Below are 25,567 nucleotides of genomic sequence, written 5' to 3' on the forward strand. Positions count from 1 at the left end.
ACAGTAATAATGGCAGTTAAGCATATTTTTGTTAAAAGAATAAAAGTACATGCATTATTGGCAAGAACCTGCTGTTTTATGAGTGGTAAAAGAAAAGGGACCTATTCAAATAGGAAAGCACACCAAAGGAATAATTGGCTACTATTAACGGAGAGGTCAGAATATATACATGACTAAAATATCGAATTGAAAAACTTTTATATTGTCTTTTTCGTAAGAATTCTGCTCACTGATCCGTTAATTTCTTTTTGGCACTGCAGAGTTATGGTAGGAATCAACCTTAATTATTTTCCTTTAGAAAACAAGGTGTGCTGAGGACATCTTTGAATATTTAAAAACAATATTTAGAGCTGAAGATAAATTATTCAGGACCAGTGTCAATGAACTGGAAAAAAAAACAATATAGTTGATTTTTTAATGTGTTTGCTAGTGCTAGAAATGATTAATAAATAAGAGCAACCTCCTCCACCATAAACATCTGTTGTTTACATTGTGTTAGCAATGTTAAAAAATACGTCCATTGCAGAATCTCAATTACTATACCATAATATAATCCACAATGTAAGAATTTTGTAATATTGAAGGCCTATAGCACCCCCAGTAAAAGTCAATTTAAAGATATATTTTCCCCCAATTAATCAAGGTTTACTTACGTGTGCAGCCTCCTTCTTGGAAGTTAAAGAATCCTCGTGAGCAGCGGTCACACTTGGGGCCAGTGACACCTGGCTGGCAGCGACACTGACCGTTTTCATCGCAGTCAAACGACTTGGAACCAAAAGAGTTACAGTGACAGGGCACACACTGTCCACCTGCGACGAGGCCGTATGTCTGAGCCTGGACACAAACACGATCAGACAAGGTGAGACGGGAGGGCAAGATTGCCTGACAATTTATAAAGTAGTAAAGTCCACTGCACGCCATATCTTGTTTTCAGAAAATGTCGGTTCTCTATCTCTATCATGATCAATTGAAATCCATTGTCTCTGAAGATATTACCTAAAATTATGGTAGTCACACCAACAAATGACTGCATTCCAAAAGCACACAAAAGGGCTTTACCCTCTGCAACATGCTCAATAAACCAATCAATTTGTCAATCGTTTTCAGCATCCAAACATCCTGTTGTGATACAAGTAACAGTCTTATAAAAATTGAGAGTTACCAGGTAACTAATTGACCCAAAATGATTACATTAGGTTTTCTCTATAAACCTTTTAGAGGTTTTTTTTTCATCATAAATAAAACGGTGGTAACACAACAACACAGATGCAATCCATCTGACTAATGTGTGTTCTGGTTAAAGTTCCCTACGCTGCCAGTCTAAAGGAAGCACTTCTCCACACAAAAAAAAAACATGCACATGCTGTCAAAAAAACTGTAAAAATATTATTAATCACAACTGGGCATACTGTATTATTCATGTCTAATATTCACATAGAAAGGCAACCATGCTTCACCACACTGTCATTTCCGTGCCATGTTACCCCAGCACTGGGCCAGTATGCCCCCCTAGGACAACCACCCGAGCGAGATGGCACGCCCAATCTCTGTTGTACGGCCTCTACGGGGACACGCTCTACTGGGCGCCGTGTCTCCCGTCTCTCGTAACCTTGGCGGCGCTGATCACAGCGTGTGCCAGCGAATCCCGGTCGGCAGATACAGCGGCCCTCAACGTCGCAGCGTTGAGAGACGGAGCCGAGGTGAGTGCAGCGACAGGCCACGCACTCGTGGCGATCGGCATCCCACCAGTAATTGGGCTGGACCAATCAAAACATAGATCACATGGGTATATGGGCGAGACACATATGACACCAAAAGAAAGTCACAAAAGCAAACCAAAAAATAAACAACACCTTATTTGTTATAAACATTCAATCATTTTCTGTTCCAACCCTGAATCGGTTGGCTGCCAATGGTATAAAATGAATCATGTTAAAATTAATTACATTTCTGAATTCTGAGAAGTTCAGTGATGAATATCAATGTCGTAATATCAAATATGTTTGGCAATTTAATTAAGTAGAAAATTGCCATCAATCTCTTGTATGGGCCTCATTTTTTTTCATATTTAGTTTTCATTTTCAGCCAAAAAAATTCATTTTGGTGCATTCCTAATCAAAATACTAGATCTTAGATAGATAGTATTTCTTAAGTTACAGGCACTTTATTAAAGATAACATACCTGCTAAACTTCAGCAACAAAAACTAAACAGGGTTAACATAAAAAAATATCTATTGTAGTTCACTTTTATCATTATTTTGCTTAATATTTTGAATTATTAAAACAAATGGAAACTAAATAAACAATTGGAGAGCATTATACATCAATGTAAAAGCATGTGCGCCTTCGAGGGGGCGTGCCTTAGTGGCCTAAACCAGTTACACACCCCGTTAATCTCTGTGTAAGCATCTTGTGATAAGATTTGACTCTTAATATTTCATTTGGGTTTTATAACACAAACTTGAACTTGAAAACGGATTTTGTTGTAAGTCAGTGTTCTACGGTAGTTGCAAAATATAAAAAAAATACAAGAGTGAGAAATCATCATTCTGATTACACACAAAATCGGACCCCACGGTTCATTAATGTGCCAAACCACTTACCATGCAATCATCACACTGTCGTCCCACCACATTTTCCTTGCACTGGCACCGCCCGCTTTCCTTATTGCAGATTTCCGAAACGGAGCCATTAACATGGCACCGACAAGCTGCAATAGAAGGATAAGAGGCATATTTTGCATCAATTATTTGGATTTCAAGAGTTCACCTCATGCTACTTTAAAGTGCTTAGGGTTGCATTCAGGATTAGCTGTTGACATCCCATTTATTATTCAGCTACACACAGCTCCACTCTTAACAAATTCAGTCTTTAGGCAAAGTCATTTTGTTTCTAAATTGAAAAATCAAGCGTGAATAGTTGTCCGTCTCCTTGTACCTTGCAATTGACTGGCCACCAATTCAGTGTGTCCCTCAATTTGAGCCCATTGTTGAGTGCGATAGACTCCAGCACCCTCCACAACCATTGTGAAGATAACTTAATTCAAAACTATGTCAAGGTCTATAACTCAATGCTGCTGCATACACTATAATGGGTGTCAATCTACTCCTTAACTGTATTTACACATTACTGTGCTGAAGTTGTAATAAGGAAACACACTTCAAAAACCCACGCACCAATCAACTTCTTACAAGTGCAATAAAAAGAAAAAAATGAACATCACAACTTCCATCTGGCAAACAGGGTTGTCATAGGTTTATACACACATATACACATCGGTATGCTTAAAAAAATAAAGAAACAGTCCATCTAAAGACTTTCCTGCCTCATATTGCTACACACGCTCATCTCCTGGTAGACGCAGAGCAGACGAAAGGACAGACCTGAGTGTGGGTTGAGAAAGTGAGAAAAAAAGGCAACAGCAGATGTCCACACACAGAGAGAAAGACATATCAACACACGGGTTGGAACACGCCGTTAGGGCTAGACAAATTAATGCAATGAGGCAGACTAGCACGTACGTATCCAGTACGTACACACCTACACATTCAAATATGCAAATGAATGGGGTATGTTAAGGAATACAAGTGTGTATGCTCATACCAATACTGTTTCACACACTGTTCCTCACCCAGTCTCTCGCCCCTCTGTTTCACCCTTTGGGGGGACCATCTGGACTCCATTCTGTCAGCCGCCACAATGTGAGGCTTGTTGGGGTCTAAAATGTGGGCTTTGGATTGTTTTCTTAATTTTTTGGGCCACACTGTCCTTTGATTGTGCAGATAACACTGTTTACATAGTATGGAAACAATTCCTATGTGTTTTTAATCAATCAATCATTTAATACCATAATTGAACTAATTTTAGACAACAAAATATTTGATTTAATGTTCTCTCTGAGTAATCTAGTTATATTACTCAAGTTTCGATAAAGCAACCGGTTTGCAGACTAATTCAAGCTAAAATCATGATTGCATTAAAACAAAAACTACACAAAATATCATAAAATGAGCCATCATTTAACCATGAACTCAGTTTTTTTAAATGTTTACCGGATATATGTTGACTTAGATCAGAAATCTGACCTCAAAAGAAACCAAAACTGGTCATTTTTAAATTCTAACACACCACAAATGGACTTCACCCAAACTCTGTGGCACCACTCAATACAATTCATTATGACTTGGAGCGATAAGGAGAGCCAGAGCGCTAGAAAGAGAGTTATTGTCTTTTAATAATTCCTACTGGTCTTTTGTCATTTGCACAAGATCAATAACAACCCTCCATCTCCCAGACATGAACAGCCAATCAGCAGTGAAGCAGTGCCATAGATCAGGCCAATTAATCAATAACCATTTAACTAGCTGGAGGGAAAACAGCTACAGAACAATGAACTATCAAACAGACATTAACAGTCGAAGTCACCCCGTCTAGGCGCCTTTGTGTTTGATCTGTTTGCTGATTGGCCAAGCTGTCCATCGCACTTTGTGGTCCGTCTTTCTTTTCCCCATCTACCCAAGGCAACAACAACAACACGGGTCTATATTTTCAACAGACAAGCAACATCTGCAGATGTGCATCTCCTTTTTACTCAGGTAGAGTTTGTGTACTCACTCATCACCACAGCTGGCTGCCACTTTGACATCACACCTCTACAGCTGTTTGGCAAAAGTCGGCCTCAGAACGCAACAACGCGTATAAGCAGCCAAAAAATCCAGATGGTGTACTGACTATTTCCACGGTATGATTAAAGACAACAGTTTCCAACAATTGACTTTTTCCAAAGAGGAAATATTACATGCCGTTATAACACCCCTGCTGACATGCAGAAGCTATTAAAAGTCAGTTTTTCCTCTAGAATACAATTAGCAGCTGAGAATTACATTTTTTTGTATCATTTATGTCCCAAAATACTGCCATAATATATGATAGGATGTTGGCAGGGTAGTTACCAGGTGATAATCAATAACGGCTGTAACAATAAATATTGGTTGAAAAAATAATCTCTTATAAAATGAAATTGTGAAGGGTTTACTTATGTTAAATGCCATTATTTGCCCCTAGAGTACAATTTGAAAAACAGTGTTTATAAATATATGTCTTAGGTTTTTTGAACAATTATTTTTCAACATTTAGAAACAATTGCTCACATGCTGGGTGACCACTTAAAGCAATTGCTTGTATTGACATTGGACCGTATTTATCTTCAAAATTACCCATAAAAAAGGAAAGTGTTTTTTTTTATTGACTAAACAAAATACTAGAGACTAAATAAAGACTAAACAAAAAATTCATATAAATATCCATATTAAAATGGGATACAATCATACATTGAAGTATGAACACTCTTTCTGGGTATCTTTCCTTACTTCCTTGCATTTTTTTAACATGAACAAAGGACTTGGATGTTACTAGTGCAGTAAAATTTAGTCCAATTTGTACCTGCAAATCACTGCAAGTTAAAATTTAGAATGCTTGTCAAAGTGTCTCTTAATAAAAAGGCTTCCGTTGAGTTTCCCACTATATTAGTTGATATTATTTCAAACCTGCATGAAAATGTTCGCATAATATATTTTTGGTTTTTCATCTCAAGTCAATCTATGTAAACTAAGTTCCCCAAACCATACAAATTTAAAATAAATGCACCTTTTTTGCTATATTTTTCTAGCCCTTTTTGACTAATTTTCCATAGCTATTACTTGTGGAATGAAGGAAATCATGTAAAAGCAATCCTATTTAGAAAGATAGTATCTTTTTAAAACTTACGTTGGCAATTCTTGGCAGTGACGGCCTCTCCAAAGAATCCGTCATCACAGCTGTCGCATGCCACGCCACTGTAACCATGTCGACAGAGCAGACACTGGCCCGTGATTGGATCACAGCTGTTTGGTCTAGACAGGTCCAGGTTACCGTGGCAATCACAAGGCTGGCAAGATCCTCCTGGGAGAGTGGGTTCTCCGTAATACCCATTGGAACACCTACCAGGGAGCATAAACGAAATAAAACTCAGTTCTAAAGTTGTAAATTGAAAAAAACTCAGTAACCAACATCAATCTTTTGATTATGAAACAAGAGTTTTGCAGGGTCTGTTTGCCTTCTTGAGTGATTCAAGGACAGGCAAGTGTGACAAGTGTCGATTGTCAGACTATTCCATTCATTTCAATTTTGACATCATTTCATCTGGTTCATAATTAAAACAACTCCAATAGCATAAACTGGCAGTTCTGCAGGAAAACATTGAGATGGAATAAGAAAGCATGGGTGAGTGATAGAAGGGGGAAAATGAGTGGAGGACAAGGGGAATGAGAAAGGTCTTCAGTTTTGAGAGAGAATTGAGTTGAGAGAGGAGGGAGAGGAAGAGGACAAAGAGTGGGAAAGAGTCAAGAGCATCCAGCTATTATTACCACTGACCCTCTATGGTACTCTATAGAGCTGGTTTATTAGGTTTTAGATGTGTGTGTGTGAGTACATGTGTGTGTGTGTGTGTGTTTGTGTGTTTGTGTGTGTGTGAGTGTGTGTGTGTGTGTGTTCACCCCAGTTCATACAATGAAATATGTTTGAAATAAAAAATAACAAATACATCTCAAATGGGTTGAATATATGATATCAAATGATGTAGTTTGTTACTTTCCTAAAATAAGATGTTTATTGGATAAAGTTTTAGCTAATGACTACCATGTATTGTAATTGTGGTGATTTTTTTTTGTCACATAGGGAACAAAAGCAAGAGGTTAGGTAAAGTGTAGTTTGGATTAGGGTGTATGCTTCAAAGGACTAAGTTTAATAGTTTTATAGTCAATTAAAGCATGCTGGTCTGTATTTTCAAGATTGGGGCTTTGGTAGAGTTAGAAATGATTCAAAATTGGATCGTGCTTCCGTCAAATCAAGTCTATTTGCAGTCGGTTGTAAAAACTCAGGTTTGTGCTGGCTTACTAATGGAGAAAATCGTCTAAGGAATTATGAAGCTTTTAAAGAAAATTCAGACACGTTGCAAAAAAAAAAAAAAAAACTATTTCATTTCTTATAAGACATGAATATTAATTTTGTATCTTATTCTTCAGCAGCAATTGTGTTGAATGTCTGGGGAAATAAATCATCAATGAATGTATTCAGGCTTTCAAAGAAGGTCCACCTTGGTGACATTCTCTATTTTGTGTGACATGCCCCATGTGAAAAACTTTGATTCACTCCAGTTTAGTATTCAGTTTGAAAATACCTGACCTGACCTTCTACAAGAGGTGATATGCTAGAATGGCCGCAAAGTCCTGAAGTAAAATAAAAACTGTCCTGTGGACTCTAATTGAAATCCTTATGGAATGTAGCTTCTAAAGGAATTTAGAAATATAAAACATTTTTAACTTCCATTTCCTAGACTGAGCAAAACATGTATTCATTCATTCATCTTCCATACCACACATCCTCATAAGTGACTGGTTGCCAGTTAGCCGTCAGGCACACAAAGACGACCATATGCACTCACAATCAAACTGCCATAAGTAGGAATCAAACCCACACCTACACGCACCAAAGTCAGCCAAGTAAACTTCTAGACCATCGGGCAGCTTCATTATAGATTTAAAGAATTCTATATCCTTCTTTTTATTTCAACTTTAAGTATTTTGCCCCTTGGAAAATATAATCCATCATGCCAAAGGGGGTGGGTTCATCTATATTTACCCGCCATGTGTCATTGAGCCACATCATAGCCTGCAGACAAGCATCCACATTGAGGAAGACTTTTAATAGAACTAAAAGTTCATGATTCAGAATGTCTGACACCTTATATATGGGCTAAAGACATACGTGTCCTAGAATTCAACTACCATGAGAATGGAAACTAATCACACTAGGTTGTAATATTAATACACATTGAAAAACGATTCACTTCTGTTGCCAGAATATTCACTTTGTTTCAGGTTGTCTTGCAAATAGAGGTTTAGACAATAAAGCTGACAAAGTACTGTCGGGAAGGCTTAGAAAAGCTGTCCAGTAAGGAGAAAGTTAGCTTGAAAGGGGGAGCATCTTAACAAGAGTGACAGAAGGCTTTAATAGGATAAGTAATGATTTTTGTCATTGATGGATAGCAATTAATTAAAGGCAAAAAATGTGAGGAAAAACCTTAAACATGACTTATAATGATCCCATATTCTATGCATAAACATTCACAGACCACAAGATTAGGTCGACGTTTAGGTTATAGGATGCAATATTAAAGCTGTATAAAGTAATTTACAATGTATTATGTAACTTTTAAGATAGAAAAAACAAGAATAAGTGGCTTGCTTGTCCAGTGCACATTTAATATTAGTCTGTATTAGTATTTTTGTGTAAAATTGTCAGCTATAGCAAAGAATGGAGAAAATAATCTGATGACTACTCTAACACGGCATGTAAAAAAAATGGGAAAAAAATCCATAGCTTCTTAAGTAAATATAATCCTGTCACTATTCATTTTTATGGATCTAAAATGTGAACTCATGCAGCTAGATAAGCAAACCAAACTATTAGAAACACTGCAATAAATTAATAATAAAAAGATAAATACAAAAGTTTGTGTGTTACCTGTCACATCTTGGTCCGTTGTAACCCGTCTGACACTTGTCACACAAAAGTTCTCCTTTCTCACTGAGTTGGCAGGTTGGGCTGAAACTGTTGTGATTGCCAGGACGATGAAGTTTTAGTTTTTTAAGTTGTTGAATGGAGAAATCATGACGTTGTCCCACAGCAGAGAGAGGGGCAGCAAGGATGGCAATGAGGAAGAGAGAACAGAAATGTGTTAAGGCCATTGTTTGTCTCCAGGTGCTCCCAAAACTACACACGCTTCTTAACCCACATTTACGTTCTCATATACACACACACACACTTTAACAAATAATGGTCCTCTGCTCAAAATGTACCCTAAATGAAGAGTGGGGGGATGGAGTGAGAGCAAGTGTCACCCTCCCACTTCTATAAACTATAGATAGTTCTGCTGGATCAGGTTCCGAGCACAGACAGGCTCATTAGCTGACTGTTTGAGCTGAGCTACCTCACGTATGCAACAGATATAAATAAATAAAAATAAAACTGAAGAAACACCACTCGTCAAAAGTTTTGACCAATCTTTTCTTTCAAAGGTTTGGGGTAGACATTTGTTTTATGGATGAGTTAAGTATAAATTTAGTGGTTTTATTGTGGTTTTAGTCTTGGAAAAATGCACGCAAGTTGTTTTGTAGGTAATTCACTATTTTAGAAGTCGTTAAAGGTCAATAAAATATTATACTGAATAATAAAATTCTCAAGGCAGAACATTGCACTTTTTTGATTAGGAGCCTTGTGATATTACGATATTAAATTGTAATATTTTTTTCCAAATGATGCAAAATAAATAAATAAAAATCACACTGATTAGGCATTTTTTAAACAAAAGAATGAGACCTTTTATGTGAGCACACAACAGATCAGTCAGTCTAGACTGTGAGGTAGGTTTTAGTGGACATAAAGCATAGAAATCGAGGGCTATTTTTAAGGGGGCATAGGCCTGGCACCACCATGCTATTATTACTGCAGGGGGGAAAGAGGGGGTGGTCTTGTCTTTAGCTTGGGAGAAGCAGTCTGGACAAGATTCCTTACTACTGCATCATGCAAATTCTCAGCTGTTGTCTTTGTGCACCAAGTGTGTACATTTCTGTGAGGGTGTGCATTTGTGTCTTAGCACTCTCATTTTTAAAAAAAAAAACATTGTCATTTGTGTTTTAATTTCTTCATTACTAGTTTTATTTGTTTTATTTAAAGGGTTTGATGCACAATGTGAGTCTTGACCACCTTATTCCGGCAGCATAATAACGTTATGGTCAAATAAATATGTTTATTAAAGGCAACCAAATTTGATATCTAAAGCAAACAGGATTCTAAAAAAATGTTTTTTGGGAAAGGTATTTTAGCAAATAGTTAGGTGGAATAGACTAAAGAATGAGTAAATAGGAATAATTCAGCAAGACACCTGTGATTATCAAATGACAGACTAAAAGCAGCACGCCAAAAGACCATCTTCTCTCAGCAGCTCATGGCGCCAGCTGTTTCAGATTTTGGGTGGATTTTAAAATGATTTCCCCCAATGTCGCTGGCATTTACACCAACTGCTCTGGTGATATTTGAGCTCTATCACTAGAAATTCTTTCTGTGATGCCTTTTAAAAAAGACAAAGCAATGGGAGTGAAGATGAGGATGGAGAGGTCAAAGACGGAATTGAGTGCCACGGGACCAAAAGGTCAGCAGGAATAGATTGTGTCTTTTGAAGACAATGTTTAGAATTAGCCCACATGTCTTGATAACTTACTTGTTACTAGGCATATTGAGAGGGCAGGCACAAGGCTGGCAATCTGTTGGTGACCCGAGGGTGGCGTCACCGTAGAAGCCAGGTTGGCACATATCACAATGGGGGCCTGTGGTCTGGTGGGAGCAGTCCTGAAGTAAACATACACATTAAGACAGATTAGTATTTCCAACCAAAGCAATGTTGTACATTTCAGACCTCTATTTTTAAAGGTTTTGTCCCGGAATTTCATATCCAGCAAAAAAAAAAAGCACTTTATATTTAAACGCCATTATTAATTCAGCTTAACAGGTGCCACTTCTAAGGAGTAAGACCTGAGTAATGAGATTCGCACACATGCAAAATGGGGCTCTTTATTCTTTTGATTAGTAAAGGGATTTTTTTTTTTAGAAATATATGTCTTTAATATATGTATAAAGAGTCTTTTCTATCATCCTTCCCGAGTAAAATGCTTAAATTTCGACTACTATAGCAGTCAATAGAAGGAAAAAAGTACTTGTAACTTGTAATTGATTGTAACTCCAATATTATTTTTCTGTAGGATAATACCAAAATAAACAACAGCTATTTTTTGAAAGTCACTGCAGTTTTTATGTCACCATTGCAATATAGTTCTTCTTTAAAATCTAATATACGTATCTTCACTGCTGACACAAGCACATGTTGTGTTCACCTGCAGAGCCACAAGAATATTCAGACACTCTGTTTTGGGCATCAATCGGTCTGCCAATCATTGTGGATGAATATGTAAAAGACTAACGCATGTGTGTGTATGTTTTTAAGTGATTAACTGTCAAGCTGTCTCGCAGCATGTACGAGGTGTATTTTTGAACGAGTCAAAAAGAAACCACCCACCAATCTGCCACAGTATGTGTTCTCGCCTGTTCACAACTAAGTTTACAACTTGCATTTTTTTTAGTCTGTATGTGCTAGCTGAAGTTAATGTAGACCATGTTATGGGTGTGTAGTATATGAAAATAGACATGTTTGAAACTACAATTCCCCGGTTGGCCTTTACAAGGTATCGGCAGTGTTGGTTTCTCCTTGTGGGACATCTTGAAAGTAGTTGTAAATGTTAAGAAGAGGTCATTTATGAATTTTTTCCAAGACTATCTGATGACTGGTGTGCTGTACTGTGAAGTATATTGCATGTTCTCAATTAATTGGTCTTGAATTAAGTTATTCCCTTGGCATTGTGCCTTGAAAAACAACATTTCTACTGATATTCACTTGCCAATGCATTTTTCTCTGTAATTAATTTCAGTGGGGGGAACAAATAAGGTCTTTTTAAATTAATAAATTGCATCACTAAGTGGTAGATCTATTTATTCTCGAGTTCTTCTGATGTTAATTTTAACATTTCATTGATTGAGTCAATACGCTGATGATTACCCCTAACTCGTCCACTGTATTCCAATGTTGTTTTTTAGAATCCAGTGCTAATCAGCTAGATGTGCTTTAGTACTTTATAATTGAGTGATATCCGTGTGCACTCAGACCTTGTGACAATTATTCATGTTAAAATCAATTAGATTCCTGCAGGCTGAAAAGCTGACCGATGAATATCAATGTCAATGTCTAAGCCACCTGATAGTATAGAGGTTGTTCATTCGCCTGACTTTGCTGCGGGCATGTGTGGGCTCGATTCCCACTGGCGGCGGTATGATTATGAATGCGAATGGTCATCTGTCTCTCTGTGTGCCCTTCAGCTGACTGGCGACCAGTCTAGGGTACAGTCTGCCTTTTGTCCGAAGTAGGCTGGTATGGGCTCCAGCTACCCCCGCTACCCTTATAGTGATGCATGGGTGAAGAATGAATGAATATTATTTGTTCATTGCAAGAGTTTAAAAAAAAACACGGGGTTTATATTTATTTTTAAAAGACTTGATAATTAACTTACCAAGCAGTGGCCTGTTATCTGGTCGCACTGTGCGGCATGCCCATGACATTGACACACTTCACACACACCATTGTACAGCTGCCCATCTACTCTTCGGAATCCAGAAACACAAGCCTAAAACATACAGACCAAAGTATTTCAATGTAGATGTGGCTAATATTGTAAATGTAATGATACATATATATTCTTTAATAAAATTGTAGAATTCTGAAAATAGCAAAAAAAATTTTTTGGAGTGTATATGAAACCCATAAATTTGACAGTAACTCTAACTCATATTGAGTTATCCATACTGTCTTTATAAAAATATTTTTAAAAGTTGTTACCTCACAGGACGTTCCGGCATATCCAGGTGGACATGAGCACATTTCAACATCTGATGCTGTTATCCCTCCTTTTGCAGAGGGATAACTTACTTGCATTGAGAATAAGTGGAGTCTGAAAACACACATTTAAGATTTTAGAATGAATCATTTATAAATACCAATTACAATCTATTTAAAATCTTAAAATTTTGTGGTCTAAGAATGTACTTTAAAAAATAGTCAGCACCATGGACAGAGGTCACACATGTTCAAACTGTACAAATGATCTCCGAAAGCCCTGATACTGCTACACAAACTCAAAGGACTTCACTAGAAAAGTTGCCAAGGAGTGCTATTGTGCAATGTGCATTCTCTGCAAACAATAAAACAGTAGGTTAAGTTTGTCCAATCCCAGCAATTCAAGCCACAGGTGTGACCTCTGTCCATGGTGCTGACTGACAAAAAAATCAGATCTACTGATTCAACTTGTTCCTGTACCTGTAAACAGCACTGGATTCTGTACTGTAAGAAGTTCTGACCATCACTCTGGTCATGTTGGCCAAAACTGTCAGGAAGTCCCTTCGACTGATTGGCTGAGCAGTCCCCGAAACCAGGAAGTTCTCAGGAAGAAGAGTGATGCGATTGGTGCTTGGTGAGGACGGGTACACGGGTCGACCGTACCGCCTGTCCATAATGGTGATTCCGCCACCCTACCGGAGAAAGAGATGTTATTTTGTGCTCCGGCATTCTGATTTACAAGTTGGTTTGTCTTTTAAGATCCACAAAAGATGTAAGCATAATTAGATTAAGAGCTGCAGGTTCTGTCAATATTTGCAAAGACACTCAATGAAAAGTGAATTGAGCCCAGCTCAGGTATTTGACGATCTCTTGTTGAGAACAGATCGATGGCATGTAGCGCTTAACGCAGAGTGACAAGCGCTGATGGAAAGGAAAGGGAGGAAGAACGCGACTCCACTATGCCAATAAGCCATTAAATAACAACTAATTGAGAGAGGAGATGGAAAGCAGAAGTTGTGCTGATGCAGACACATAAAGTGCTTACAATTGATGGGCCATGACAGGAAAGGAAATATAATACATATTTCGAATCAACCAAGGCAGAAAAAATATATCTAGGACTTTCATTCATAGCATTCTAATGGAACAGTAAAACCACAGACATTTTGAATACTGGATTTTTGGACTATTGAGTTGATCAACGTGAATGTTTATGTTGATATATAAGGTGGAGAGGGATCGTTAGTGTATCAATATACTACATTTAAAATGTGTTCTTCATATTTTAATATTGTATTATTAATTCATTATTTGTTCTTTTATTTATGCGTTTGCTGAGTGATGAATTTATGTTTTGAGCACTTTAGTGGAGCTAGCATGAAGCTCAAGTAATATATTACCGTATAGTATTTTACAGTGATGCTTAAACTAAATAGGTTTGAGGTCATTAAGCACAACCAGAATTCATACTCTATATAACCCGCACTCTAAAATAAATATCTATTCATTATAGTCTGCAAGGGGGTGCATAATTTTTCTCTCTTTGATTGGTATTTATTAAAACCTATTTGGTTCTATCTTGATTGCATTTAAATGACACAAACCAATCTGGTTAATAAGTTGGGTGGTGTTTTGGGTTGTTGCTTTTTTTGTAAGATATATCCATAAACAAAAATTAAAAAAACTAAAAAACTGAGAGACGATGTTCTATTCTTTCAACCAAGATGCACGGAATTCAAATGCTTCCATGCTTGTTGGTGGCTGTCAGATAAAGCATGTTGGGAAAGTTGATTGCCGAGAGACAGGCAGCAAAGACAATGACGGGGAGCAGCTTGACAGCGTGTAGGAGGTTCGGCATTGTCATCATTCCGAGCAGCTTTTTGTTGTCAACAAGGCAGACACTTGTCCTCCTCCCTTTTCTCCTCCTCCCAGTCTGTCACTCTCCCGGAAATGTTTTTTTAAAATAACATTAGCTGATTTGTACATATTTCTCTCTCTCTTTCTTCCTATGCTTACGTCTTGTATCCTCTTACCTCTTCTAGCTTTAATGATCCAATTAGGCTCTTTCATTTTAATAACCATATTTATTCTATTAAGTCTGTCTCCGCATCCTTTAGCATTTCATCTCTATGGTTTCCTTTCATCCATTTTATTTAGTGTAATCCTTCATAAATGTAATCAAAAGAAAAGAACGTCAGTAATTTTTTAATGTGTCACAGGGCCTAATGAAAACACAATGAAACGGAAAACCATTTACGCCTATAATATAGATGTATACGTATATAGTTTTTGCTCTTTAATGTGTATTCTTTGATACTGAGATGCGGATTATCTTCCAAAAATACAGTCATTTTATCTAGTTATTTGTTTTTGCTTGCAACATCTACCTGGCCAACCGCGGTACGTGAATGATTTTTTTTTTTCCACTTTAGCCACTATAATAACCCATTTACTTTTCAGCCATCTAAAAATAATCCACAATAAAAAAAAATAATAATAATAATATCACCTACTTCAAGAATAAGGTCTGGTTCTGAAGTAACGCGTATCATCTGGTCCTGATTATCCACTGTGTAAGACACAGTGTAGATCACACTCCCTCCATAGGCTGATAGCTGAAAAAAAAGTACAATTTATTTATTCATTCATAATGTATATTATTCATAATCTCCGACAAAAAAGGAGTACTGTAATAACACAGGTTTTCAAGCATTTTGTGCCATAAGCAATATGCTGAAACATCACTCTGCAAAACTTGGCAATGGACTTTCAATTATTGTGCATTGTGTGGGTGTGTCTGTTTATGGGATAAACCATTTAACAGGATTTGCTGATACTGCATATGTGTGGGTCTTAACCGTTAGTGCTCGTAACAGGCAAAGAATGTCTTTAAAAAAATTCTATCCGCAAAAACAAATATTTAATTACATGGTTTAATGGCTGATATTAAAAGGCAGAGAGAGAGACATGCTTTGAGGGATATTGTACACTGCTAGAGCATGAAAAGCACGAACCGCTTTGTTGCTGTTTGATAATTGGAATAGGTTTCCTTGAAAATAAGTCAAAGAGTTGTGAATTCATTCATTTACGTACGGTTTTGTAGACTCAAGCACAGGTGGATGGGATATTTGGTATTAATGACAAGGTAGGGTTGGTAATTCTGGCTACTCAAATTGGGTTGCCACATCTGAAAGTACTGACTTTGATTTACATTTTTCTCTTGTATAACACATCAGAAAAAATCAATTGAGTTTTTTTCCCCAATTTATTAAGCATGAATCTTTCAATTGGGATTGAAGTAATGAATGATAAAGGTATTGTCTTCCTATTTTAGAACATGTTTTAAGGAAAATGTTAGTTTCCTAATTGAAGTATTCTGTATGGCTATTGAATTAAAATAGATTGGTTGTTCAGCTACTTTCATTAAATTATTAGATTAGAACCCTATTTACTTTTTTTACATACATATATACATATACATACATATATACATATACATCCATATATACATATGCATACATATATACATATGAATACATATATACATATGAATACATATACACATATACATACATATATCTATACATGTCGGAAATATTACAACCCTACAATATAACTACGTATGCCACAACAACAAAAAATTCAAATGTTGAAAAAGCAGTCTAATAAAACTTAGTAATGGATGGTTTCTCATATAAAAGACTTGGGATACTGTTTAAATGTAATAAGGACCAAGAATGACAGGATGAAAGAGTTTCTGTCAACTCTACAGAATCAGCTTTACAGTAGATAGCACAACGCTGTGTCAGCATGATGGCAGAATTTATCCCTCTCTCCACAACCAGAACAGTCAAAGAGAGGATGGGATTGAAGTGCGGGCATAATACGACCATAAAAAAAAGACAAAAAGAGACAATGCTATGGAAGAGAGGAGCAAGAAAATGACCTGAAAGATGAGAGGGACAGTTGGAGTTATAGAAGTGGATTAAATGCTTTTATGAACCTCTTCTATCCTTTGCACTCTTTCTTAGACCTGGAGGAGGAATCACCCATTTCACAGCTGAATGAAACCCCCTCCCCACACACACATACACTGTACTGACCATTTTATTGACTAACAATTATTCTCTATCCAACCCCATTTGCTGATTTGGACCCTGGACGACAGTAAAAATCATAGTTGAAAGACATTACACTTAGCTTGAAGGGACTGCATCATCTTCCCCCCGATTAAGCAACAAGCCCCCCAGTCCCAATAGCCGATCTCATCAAACAAAGTAAGGCCTTAATAGTGGCAATGTGAAGGTAAAAGAACACGAGAAGACAGACTGGCTATTACTGTAAGAGTGCAAATGCTGACACGAGTAGTCAGAGTGTAATGTCACATATAAAAGGACCCACATAAAAAGTATTAAGTGGATAATATTCTTTATGAATGTGAAAACAGAGGAAATTACGGTTGTTATAAATTGTTACTGGCAGTACGGAAGTTGGCTCTTGTGAGGATAAGCAGAGCAGAAAATGAATGCATGGATATATATTAAACCAATGTATAGTTTATGAAATATTTCCATATATATTATTTTAAACAAATGTTGTATTTTGTCAAGGTTTACGTCTCCCCTAAGCATGTTGAGAAGAAAGTGTTAGACATCCAATGCTCCCAACGACTTCCATTTCAGACATAAATGTGAAAAGTAATTAAATCTTTTTGCCATGGCAGCCTAATGACCAATCTCTGCACTGGGGAGAGGGAATAAAAGAAAAGCCAATGTGGGAAGTAGAAAAAGTGCAAGAAATCCTGAAAGCATGGTAAGAGAGAGTGGAATTAGAGGGCACAGAAACAAAAGAAACAATAGTGGCACTGACACACTGGCAGCTACAAAAGGCATCAGTGAGATCCCCCCTTGAGAACCCACTAAGCCTGTTATTAACTCCTGGTGACCGAAATAAAGAGAAGGAAGGTATCATCCTTATGGTCAGAACCCCAATCAGAAAGTTCACGTGGCTGTCGTCACAAGGAAAACATGGCCTCTTGAAAAAAGTCTGTTTCTACACAAAATGAACTGACCTAACATGGAACTGTGAAGAAATATTATTCAATTTCATATTAACTGGCACTAAAAATATAGTGAGTGTTAGTGTCATCATTAACATGCACAACATATTAATTCAAATAAAATTGTACATTAGTTTTAAAAAGAAAACTATAGGAAAGATCAAGAGAGGTAAACATATTGGGTAAAAAGTATTTATAGTTTCTTCTGAGGACTGAGTTTTTGGTGTGCAATATTAGATATAAAAAAATTACATCACACACATTGCAGTTTTCCCATGGCCCTGCCACCAGATCACCCCATAAATGTAACAAGTGAGTTTTGAATAAGTTTATAAATGAAAGAAAAAGTGTTGACCTATTTTTATTACTGCCAACAGTTACTTATTTTAAGGTTTATATTTATTCATTCAATTATAACTATATTTACAACTCCCCTGCTCCTGACAGGAGACTGTTAAGGATGGTAAAATCAATATTACCACGTTGGCTTGGCAACAATATTAATAACATTAGACACAAAGTTAGTTCTATACTGGTTGATCAACTACAATTTAGAATAAAATGACACATATAAAGTGATTATATTAGCTTACACTTTATATTGGCTTACAATTATATGGAAACCGGAGTACCTGAAGGAAAACCCACACAAGCCCGAGAGAACCCACCAAACCACTCCATTCTTCACTTATTTTTCCATTTTCTGTCACTCTTTTACCAAGAAATGAGGAAGATTTCTGCTTTTGCGCCTTGATCAGGAATAGCAATGAATCTGTTAGTGAATCTTGGTAAGAGGTGGCTGCGAAATATTAGTCTACTTGACTGCTTTGACCAAAGAGTGATGAATCCACTGATAGCTTGGAAACTGTTTCGCCCTGAATTTTTATTTATGAGAGAATTGCGATTTACTGCTATTACTTCTTTCCACTCAATGATAAAAGTGAGAAATAGCTGTGATGGTAGCACAGGAATCTATGTTTCACACATTACAGCCTTTATAAGGAAAGCAGTCTATTAAAATATTCCAATACATCAAATTGACAGTGACTTCTAGGATTTGCATCCATTTTCTTTCTCTAATCCTGTTCAGAGTCATTGTTTACCTTCTCTCCCTATTCTAACTCACTTTGTGAGCCAATGAAGCAGTACACAAATCAATCCTAGGCGATACCAAATATGGGTCATCAAGTACTTTTCAAAGAGGATGCAGTATTGAGTGACACAAGTGCCACTTTAAATCACAACGATAAAAGAGTGTGAATGGAAAAAGTGTGAAGAAAATTCACCTCAGTAAAGCCTAAAAAAGACGAGGATATTTTTCTCAAATTCACACTTATTTGTACTGATCCATATTAATACTCTAAATATATCTTTTAAAATGTCATGAAAGCAGTAACTTAAGTTGGGAACTGATTATAAAAGATTTCAAAACCAAACTAAGAGGGTTAAATTACATAAAAACTATGTACTTGAGGAAGTGCATTTAAATACAAGTGCTGATGAAACTGATAATCATACCCATGTATATGAATACAGTACAAAATGTGTAATGGAGAGCAGAAAGGAACTACACTACACTACTCCTTAAATAAATATACACATAATGGCTTCATTAATTCATTGAGGGAAATTAAGTGCAGTTTTGAGAATTAAATGATAACTATTTTCATTGAAAGGATAAAAAAACAATGTGATCGTGTGCATCCCAGCAAAAAGAATGAGGTTGAATAAAATAAAACACAGAATTTGTATTATTTCAAATGGAATAGGGGAGAAAAAGATAAATGAAAGCCAATAAATCAAGCAGCAGATAAGCTGGAAAATAACCGTTGTCTGACATTTATAAATGCCAGAACTATTTTATCCAATCAAATGTGAGTATATCAGTTCACACCTACTGGTCATGCATTTGCTACCAACTGTGTTAGACATGACAATTGGAGAAACAAGCTTTAATGGCTTCTGGAAGTGAAGCTTGTTTGTTTTTCTGGGACTCAGACAAGAAAATGTGAAAAACAGTGGTGAATTGAACAGGTGCAGACTCTGTAAGGAGTTACTGCCTATTTCTTAGCTACATTTTATTTGCTTTGAATGTTTATATTGTGCTCTGACGTCACATTCCTCACAGGTTAAGGCTATACTTCAATGTCTACATTCAACCAAGGCTAGTTTGTCATTCCACATGTCACTTTCAATGACATGCTCTAAAGTGACAAAACTTAGTATGTTTTTTGGGTGTGTGCGCATGGGTGTGTATGTATACATGTCAATCACAGTGTATCTCTTTAGTAACTCAATCTTTGATTGAAGCAAATAATCACTTATTCATACAGTATACACAGAAAGTCGAGAGCACCATTTTTTTTGGTTTATGCATCAGTTCTGCTTCGCTGTCCCAGTGTGCTCAAAACACATCATTATATGACTGATGAGAGTCTGAGAATGATGTGTTAGTGTGTGTGTGTGTGTGTGTGTGTGTGTGTGTGTGTGTGTGTGTGTGTGCGCATGTGTGTGTCAGCTGGCCACAATATGAAGGAGAATATATTTTTATACTTGTCTGTACACATTTTAAAATTAAATGTTACTAAGCAAACATAAATAGCGCATCAGCCTCACTGTTCTGAAATGGTTCAATCCCATGTCAGATCCAACCTTCGTATGTGGAGTTTGCATGTAATGCATTGGGTTGCGTGGGTTTTCTACGGGTACTCTGGTTTTCTCCCTAGTCCCCAACACATGCACATTAGGCTGATTGAACACTCTTAATTGCCCTTAGCTAATGCCATGAGCATAAATGGATGGTGTCTCCTTCTGCCCTGCAATTGGCTGGCTATCAATTTAGGGTGTTAAACTTCCATAATTGAAAGTCCATAGTATTAGAAGCCAGGGTCTGTTCTTTTTAACAAAAATATTGGTGATGGGTTACAAAAAGAGTTTAAAAATACAAATCTTCAGCCTAGGTGCCAGTGAGTGTGTGAATAATAGTTTATAATGGAGTTCAACAGGCGAAACCCTATTTACTCTAAAAGAGACAGAGAGAAGATACAGGACGAGAGAAGCTGAGGGGACATCGAGAGGAATGATTAAGGAAGAGGAGTTGAGAAAATGGGTATCCTAAAGAGATAGAGTGAGTTACATGAGGGGGGCCACAAAGAGAGAAACAAGGATCGAGGGATGGTTGTGGGGGAAGAAAGGGAAAAAAAGTACAGACAAATAAATGAAATGACAAGCCGAGGCCTGCGGGCGGTGAAGTAATGAAATGCAGTAGCAGTCTCTTCCTCGAAGCCATGACACCCAGACAAACATCACAGGCAGTCTGCTGTGGAAGAACAACTTCACTTCACAAGCATGGACTCCAGCTATTTTCCAGCTCAAGTGTTAAAGCCTAATCACGGCTACAGTCACAAAAGAAAACGAGGCACGTGTCCAAATAGACGACATTAGTAGAAGAAGATCCAGAGAAGCGGTGCTGGGGGGGGGGGGGGGGGGGGGGGGGGGGTCTGTGCCAGCAGGAGATGTTCTCACAAGGCGGGGGGAGCTTCAGACAATTCATTTTTAGATCACAAGCACGTTTGTTCGGGGAGTTTATCCAAATAATGCAGCCATGGGCCAAATATTACGGGTTGACTTTTGGAATCTTTGATCATTTGAGGTGCGTGGAATAACCCGCAGACAGTGAGAAAAATTCACAAATATTTTCAATCATGGTACACATAGCAAATATATATTTTCAGTTCTGAATACACGCATGTGCCTGTCATGAATCTGATGATCAAATGTGTGTATTATTGATGCCATCCTCTTTATACACTTTGCACAATTATCTTTAAATTTCATGATCATTACTAAACTTTTATCAATAAAAATAAATCAGATATCAAGGAAAGTAGTAAAAATGTATCTAAATACTTATTAATGATTTTGGTGAACATTTAGCAATTCTGCTATAGTGTTTTTGTCAAAATTAAAAGAACAACCCCATTAGACACAAATTATATATTTGTAGGACTACAATACAAACAAAGTTTGACATATGCTAAAATATCAGGCCAATTTGGATGAATATTTAAGAGATTCAATTAATTAGTGCGCTTTGCTCTCTATTCTATTGTTTGTAGTTTTATCTACTTTAGTCCAAAAGTCATGCTTGAGCATATTACAGTTAAACTGCTGGCTTCATCTTACCATCTATCAACATGCTGTATATCATTGCAATATGAAGAAACACATTTACGACAATGTATGATTTTCTCTCACCTTGTTTCCCAGGTATAATTCAGGTGCGTTCCAGTAGTAAGCAGAACCAAGGTTTTCCACAACATCTGCATGATGGACACTTAGATATTGAGGTGTCTCTCTGTGGATAGGCCAAACTCTCCGTCCAGAATCTCCACTCAGGTACCAGCCTGTTAATGTAGTCTCCTGTGTAGCAGTCATTCAAATAATCAACTTTATTATGACATAATTGACTTTGGTAACTGGTTGACTATGAAAATAAGCATGCAGTGGAAAATCATTCAACTCTACCTAATTGGTGTAAAATGTATGACTTATTTATTATAAATAATCCATCAACTCCTATGAGCTATAGTGACAGGCAGAACAATTAATGACTCTTCCAATGGATGGCAGATGGTAAAAAATATGATCTTGTCTTTATACACAGAATAATAATGTTGTGTTCAATTACACAGGCACATGCATTAGTAAGTCACACTAGGTAAGAAAACATCTGTCTATATTTAGATGATATAATCATTCAGTATATTCAGTAATTCATCTAGAGGTACATGTACCTTTTTCCAAACATTTGCACAAAGCAAACTTAAATCATTTGTGAAGTTTTATCCACACTTAATTAAGCACAACAGATATTTATTACATACCTGAATGCATATTGTTATGAAGAAGCCTTAGAAACTTAGATACTGATGACATCTAATTACCTGTGGCAATCCAAAAGCATTTTAAAAAAGACTTTGGATTTTTTGGCCCTTACAAGTTCTGTATTGAACTAAACTGATGTACAAGTATAAAGGTTCTGCACACCTGTCACTTCACACTTCAAGTGTGTGTTTGTGTAAGAGTGAGAAACACAACTGTGGCAAAGAGTGTGAGAGACACACATCTTTCATGCAATTAACCTGACCTTGGCTTACCCTTTTGAACATGCACACATCAACACAACCATACACACAGACACTATCAGTGTCTAAATCAAAAGCTGTCATTCTGTCAACGTCCCCTTGTCCCCTCCCTCCACATGTCAATCAAAATGCTTTTTCCTCTTTTCACCTCGCTTCTCATCTTCTCTCTCATCTTCTCTTTGTCCAATTTCCTCTTTCCTCATTTTACACTCTCTCCTTCAACTCACTTCATCCAATATTACACTTTGAACATGGTAATTGAAAACTTAGACTACAGTCATCCGCTAACAGGGAAAATTTCAATCAAATGCTTTCATGTGCCGTGTCGTACCTTAACAGAGTTTTATTGGCCTTCCACTTCATTTTCCTAATGGGGTAACCTTCTGACTGAAAATATGCAATGATTCCAATGAAAAAAACTTGCAGAACTATTTAACCAATATATTCCCATAGTTTTTTCCCCCTCACTGTAATAATAACCTCACTTATCTAACTTAGCAGCTGTCTCTGTCAGCTCGTGGATTCTACAAAGACTGAGCAGCAGTTAAATACCCGCTGCGGATTCCTACGCCTTCTTCAGTTCGGAACAATGTTTGCTTGTGAAAGCCAGAAAGACAGATAATCCTAATCACAGTTAGTGTGTCATTTCTTACATTCTGATAAACCCACGTGGAGGCAGAGCACTGGCTTGCTACGCCCATGCAAGAGCATTTTTCGCAGCCGCGTGGATTGTCACGCTGCAAATTGTAGAAACCCAGTTTGCAGTGGCTACAATTCTCTCCTTCCACGTTTTCCTGTTGGATAAACAAGAAAGTCGAAAGTGAAACAATGTGACCTCAAAACTCGGGGAAAGAAGTCAGGAAAAACATGTATACGTATACATGAGTTATACTCATTTTGCATCAGCTCTGGGTGAATTCATGGTAATGAAATTATGACCCACAACAAATATTTGTACATGATTTTTACATTCCTAACACAAATATATTTATAACTGAGGTCACTGATGCGAAGCTTATGAATTCTATTTTCAAAATTGAAGAATGACAAGTGAGGGTAAGTCAAAATCTGACTTGTTGAAATAAAAAAATGAAGATAAGCAATTGCATGCATACCAGGTAAAAATGTGTTTACTGTTGAGATGTTTTTAAGTTAACTTCCGTCTATGTTCACAGGGCAGACTAAACATTTGTCATTCCTGACCTCTATGTGGCCATACAGGCCGCTGTTTTCCTTTTCTGGCTATCACAGGCCTTAAGTGACACGCATGCATAAAAGATCACCATCACTGTCGGATCAAAGTGGCTCAGTCGCATCAGAATCATGATAGCAAATAATGTCACCAGCAACCACAGTTCAAGAGGCTCCTTAGCTGGGTTCATCATCCAGTATGTTATTCAGATCATTGTAAAACAATCATGTCATTTGTTTCTGGGCAATGTAAACTGACATTATGATGTGATTTTTGTTCAGCCAGATTTGATCCTGGCAAAATCTAAGTAATGAAACCCTGTTCAGGAATTAAACCAGTGCCAATTATGCAGAAGGACCATTGGTTTACATTGTTTGCCACCCTGTATTGAAAACATTGCTTCATAATACATTTAGTAATAATTTTGAATTTACACAGGCTCACAGATTTTGACCCATTAAAGAAAACGACCTTTTTTCCAGTATTAAAGTTATTAACCGACCAAAATGACACCCTGCTTGCCTCCCATGAAAAGTTGCCGTTTTTATTGTGCTACAGTGTGTAATAGAAAAATGATAGACCATAATGAATGGTCTTCATCATTATTATCTGTCTGTGAGTGTGTGTTTTTATTGACCTTGCACATGCATGGTGAAGTACACGGGTCACTGTTGCTGCTTCCCTCGATGCTGCAGTTACATGGTTGACAGTCTGGATAGCCCATATAGCCAATTTCACACCTGAAGACAAATGGATTTAATAACACAAAATATGAAGTTGATTTAAAAAAAAAAAAAGCCAAAACCATAAGCAATAGATCACAGGGTCAATTCTCCTGGTAATGGCCTCCACTCAAGTAAAAAAAGATACAGGACACGTGTGGAACAAAAAGCTGACCTTGCCAAGCAGGTAAACATGCCTGCATGTGTACCATGCATCCCAGAGGAAACATTACACTTAATTAACTGCCGACAGAGGCTCGTCTGTTAAAAATTAGTTGACGAAGCTGCTTCCTTCAGTGGACTTAATTGTTGGCTGAATGCTCGACTGGAAAAAGATGACCTGATTTAAGGTGACAATAAATTTAAATAATTCCACCTATGAGCTGGTGTCATTGCGCGAATAAAAAAATTGCTTCAACAAGCAGTTACAAGGAACGAGCCTATAAAAAGACAATATAATTGGAGATAACTAAAATCAAATAGAGTGAGCTTCAAAGGTCGTCTCAAGTAGAGGATCTTGGTAAATCATTACAAGTTTTAATGAAAACTTTTAAGGCAATTTTCAAACACTAATTGGAACAGACAACAGCTGAAAGGTTCAGCTCACCTGTCACTGTCTGTGTGTCTGTATGGATGTGTATGTGTTACCTGTCACATTGTAGACCGCCAAAGCCTTCCTTGCAACGGCATGAACCTGGTGGCTGAGCTGTCAATCAAAGAAATACGTGTGAGTGTACGTGCACACACAAACACACGCAAGGACAAACACTTAAGAAAATACAAGTATGCCAGAGCATGCCATTTTTTCTCTCTTACAGGTATTGTAATCTCATTAAATAAAATTAATTATAATGAATTAGTTATTTACAATTAATTCATGAAATTAAATCTCAATATATTTAAATCTC

The 25,567-nt window shown here is 37.0% G+C and overlaps 1 protein-coding gene across 4 annotated transcripts in view; it reads right to left on the bottom strand.

Moving 5' to 3' along the window:
* lama2 (laminin, alpha 2) overlaps positions 1 to 25,567 on the bottom strand; it is a 99,230-nt gene that overhangs the window by 43,377 nt on the left and 30,286 nt on the right. For 2 of the 4 annotated variants that reach the window (XM_077709192.1, XM_077709182.1), the window contains 14 exons: positions 25,308 to 25,365; positions 24,575 to 24,677; positions 23,399 to 23,539; positions 21,856 to 22,020; positions 15,053 to 15,154; positions 13,020 to 13,231; positions 12,543 to 12,654; positions 12,217 to 12,330; positions 10,320 to 10,447; positions 8,564 to 8,650; positions 5,768 to 5,979; positions 2,605 to 2,711; positions 1,485 to 1,757; positions 654 to 834 (listed from right to left, as the gene is read on the bottom strand). In XM_077709192.1, the coding sequence (XP_077565318.1) occupies positions 654 to 834; positions 1,485 to 1,757; positions 2,605 to 2,711; positions 5,768 to 5,979; positions 8,564 to 8,650; positions 10,320 to 10,447; positions 12,217 to 12,330; positions 12,543 to 12,654; positions 13,020 to 13,231; positions 15,053 to 15,154; positions 21,856 to 22,020; positions 23,399 to 23,539; positions 24,575 to 24,677; positions 25,308 to 25,365 (1,995 nt within the window). The remainder of the gene's footprint in view (positions 1 to 653; positions 835 to 1,484; positions 1,758 to 2,604; positions 2,712 to 5,767; positions 5,980 to 8,563; positions 8,651 to 10,319; positions 10,448 to 12,216; positions 12,331 to 12,542; positions 12,655 to 13,019; positions 13,232 to 15,052; positions 15,155 to 21,855; positions 22,021 to 23,398; positions 23,540 to 24,574; positions 24,678 to 25,307; positions 25,366 to 25,567) is intronic. The other 2 variants (XM_077709208.1, XM_077709200.1) reach the window with 1 other exon arrangement.

Source organism: Stigmatopora nigra, chromosome 2 (assembly GCF_051989575.1).
Source record: "Stigmatopora nigra isolate UIUO_SnigA chromosome 2, RoL_Snig_1.1, whole genome shotgun sequence".
NCBI classification, from domain to species: domain Eukaryota; kingdom Metazoa; phylum Chordata; class Actinopteri; order Syngnathiformes; family Syngnathidae; genus Stigmatopora; species Stigmatopora nigra.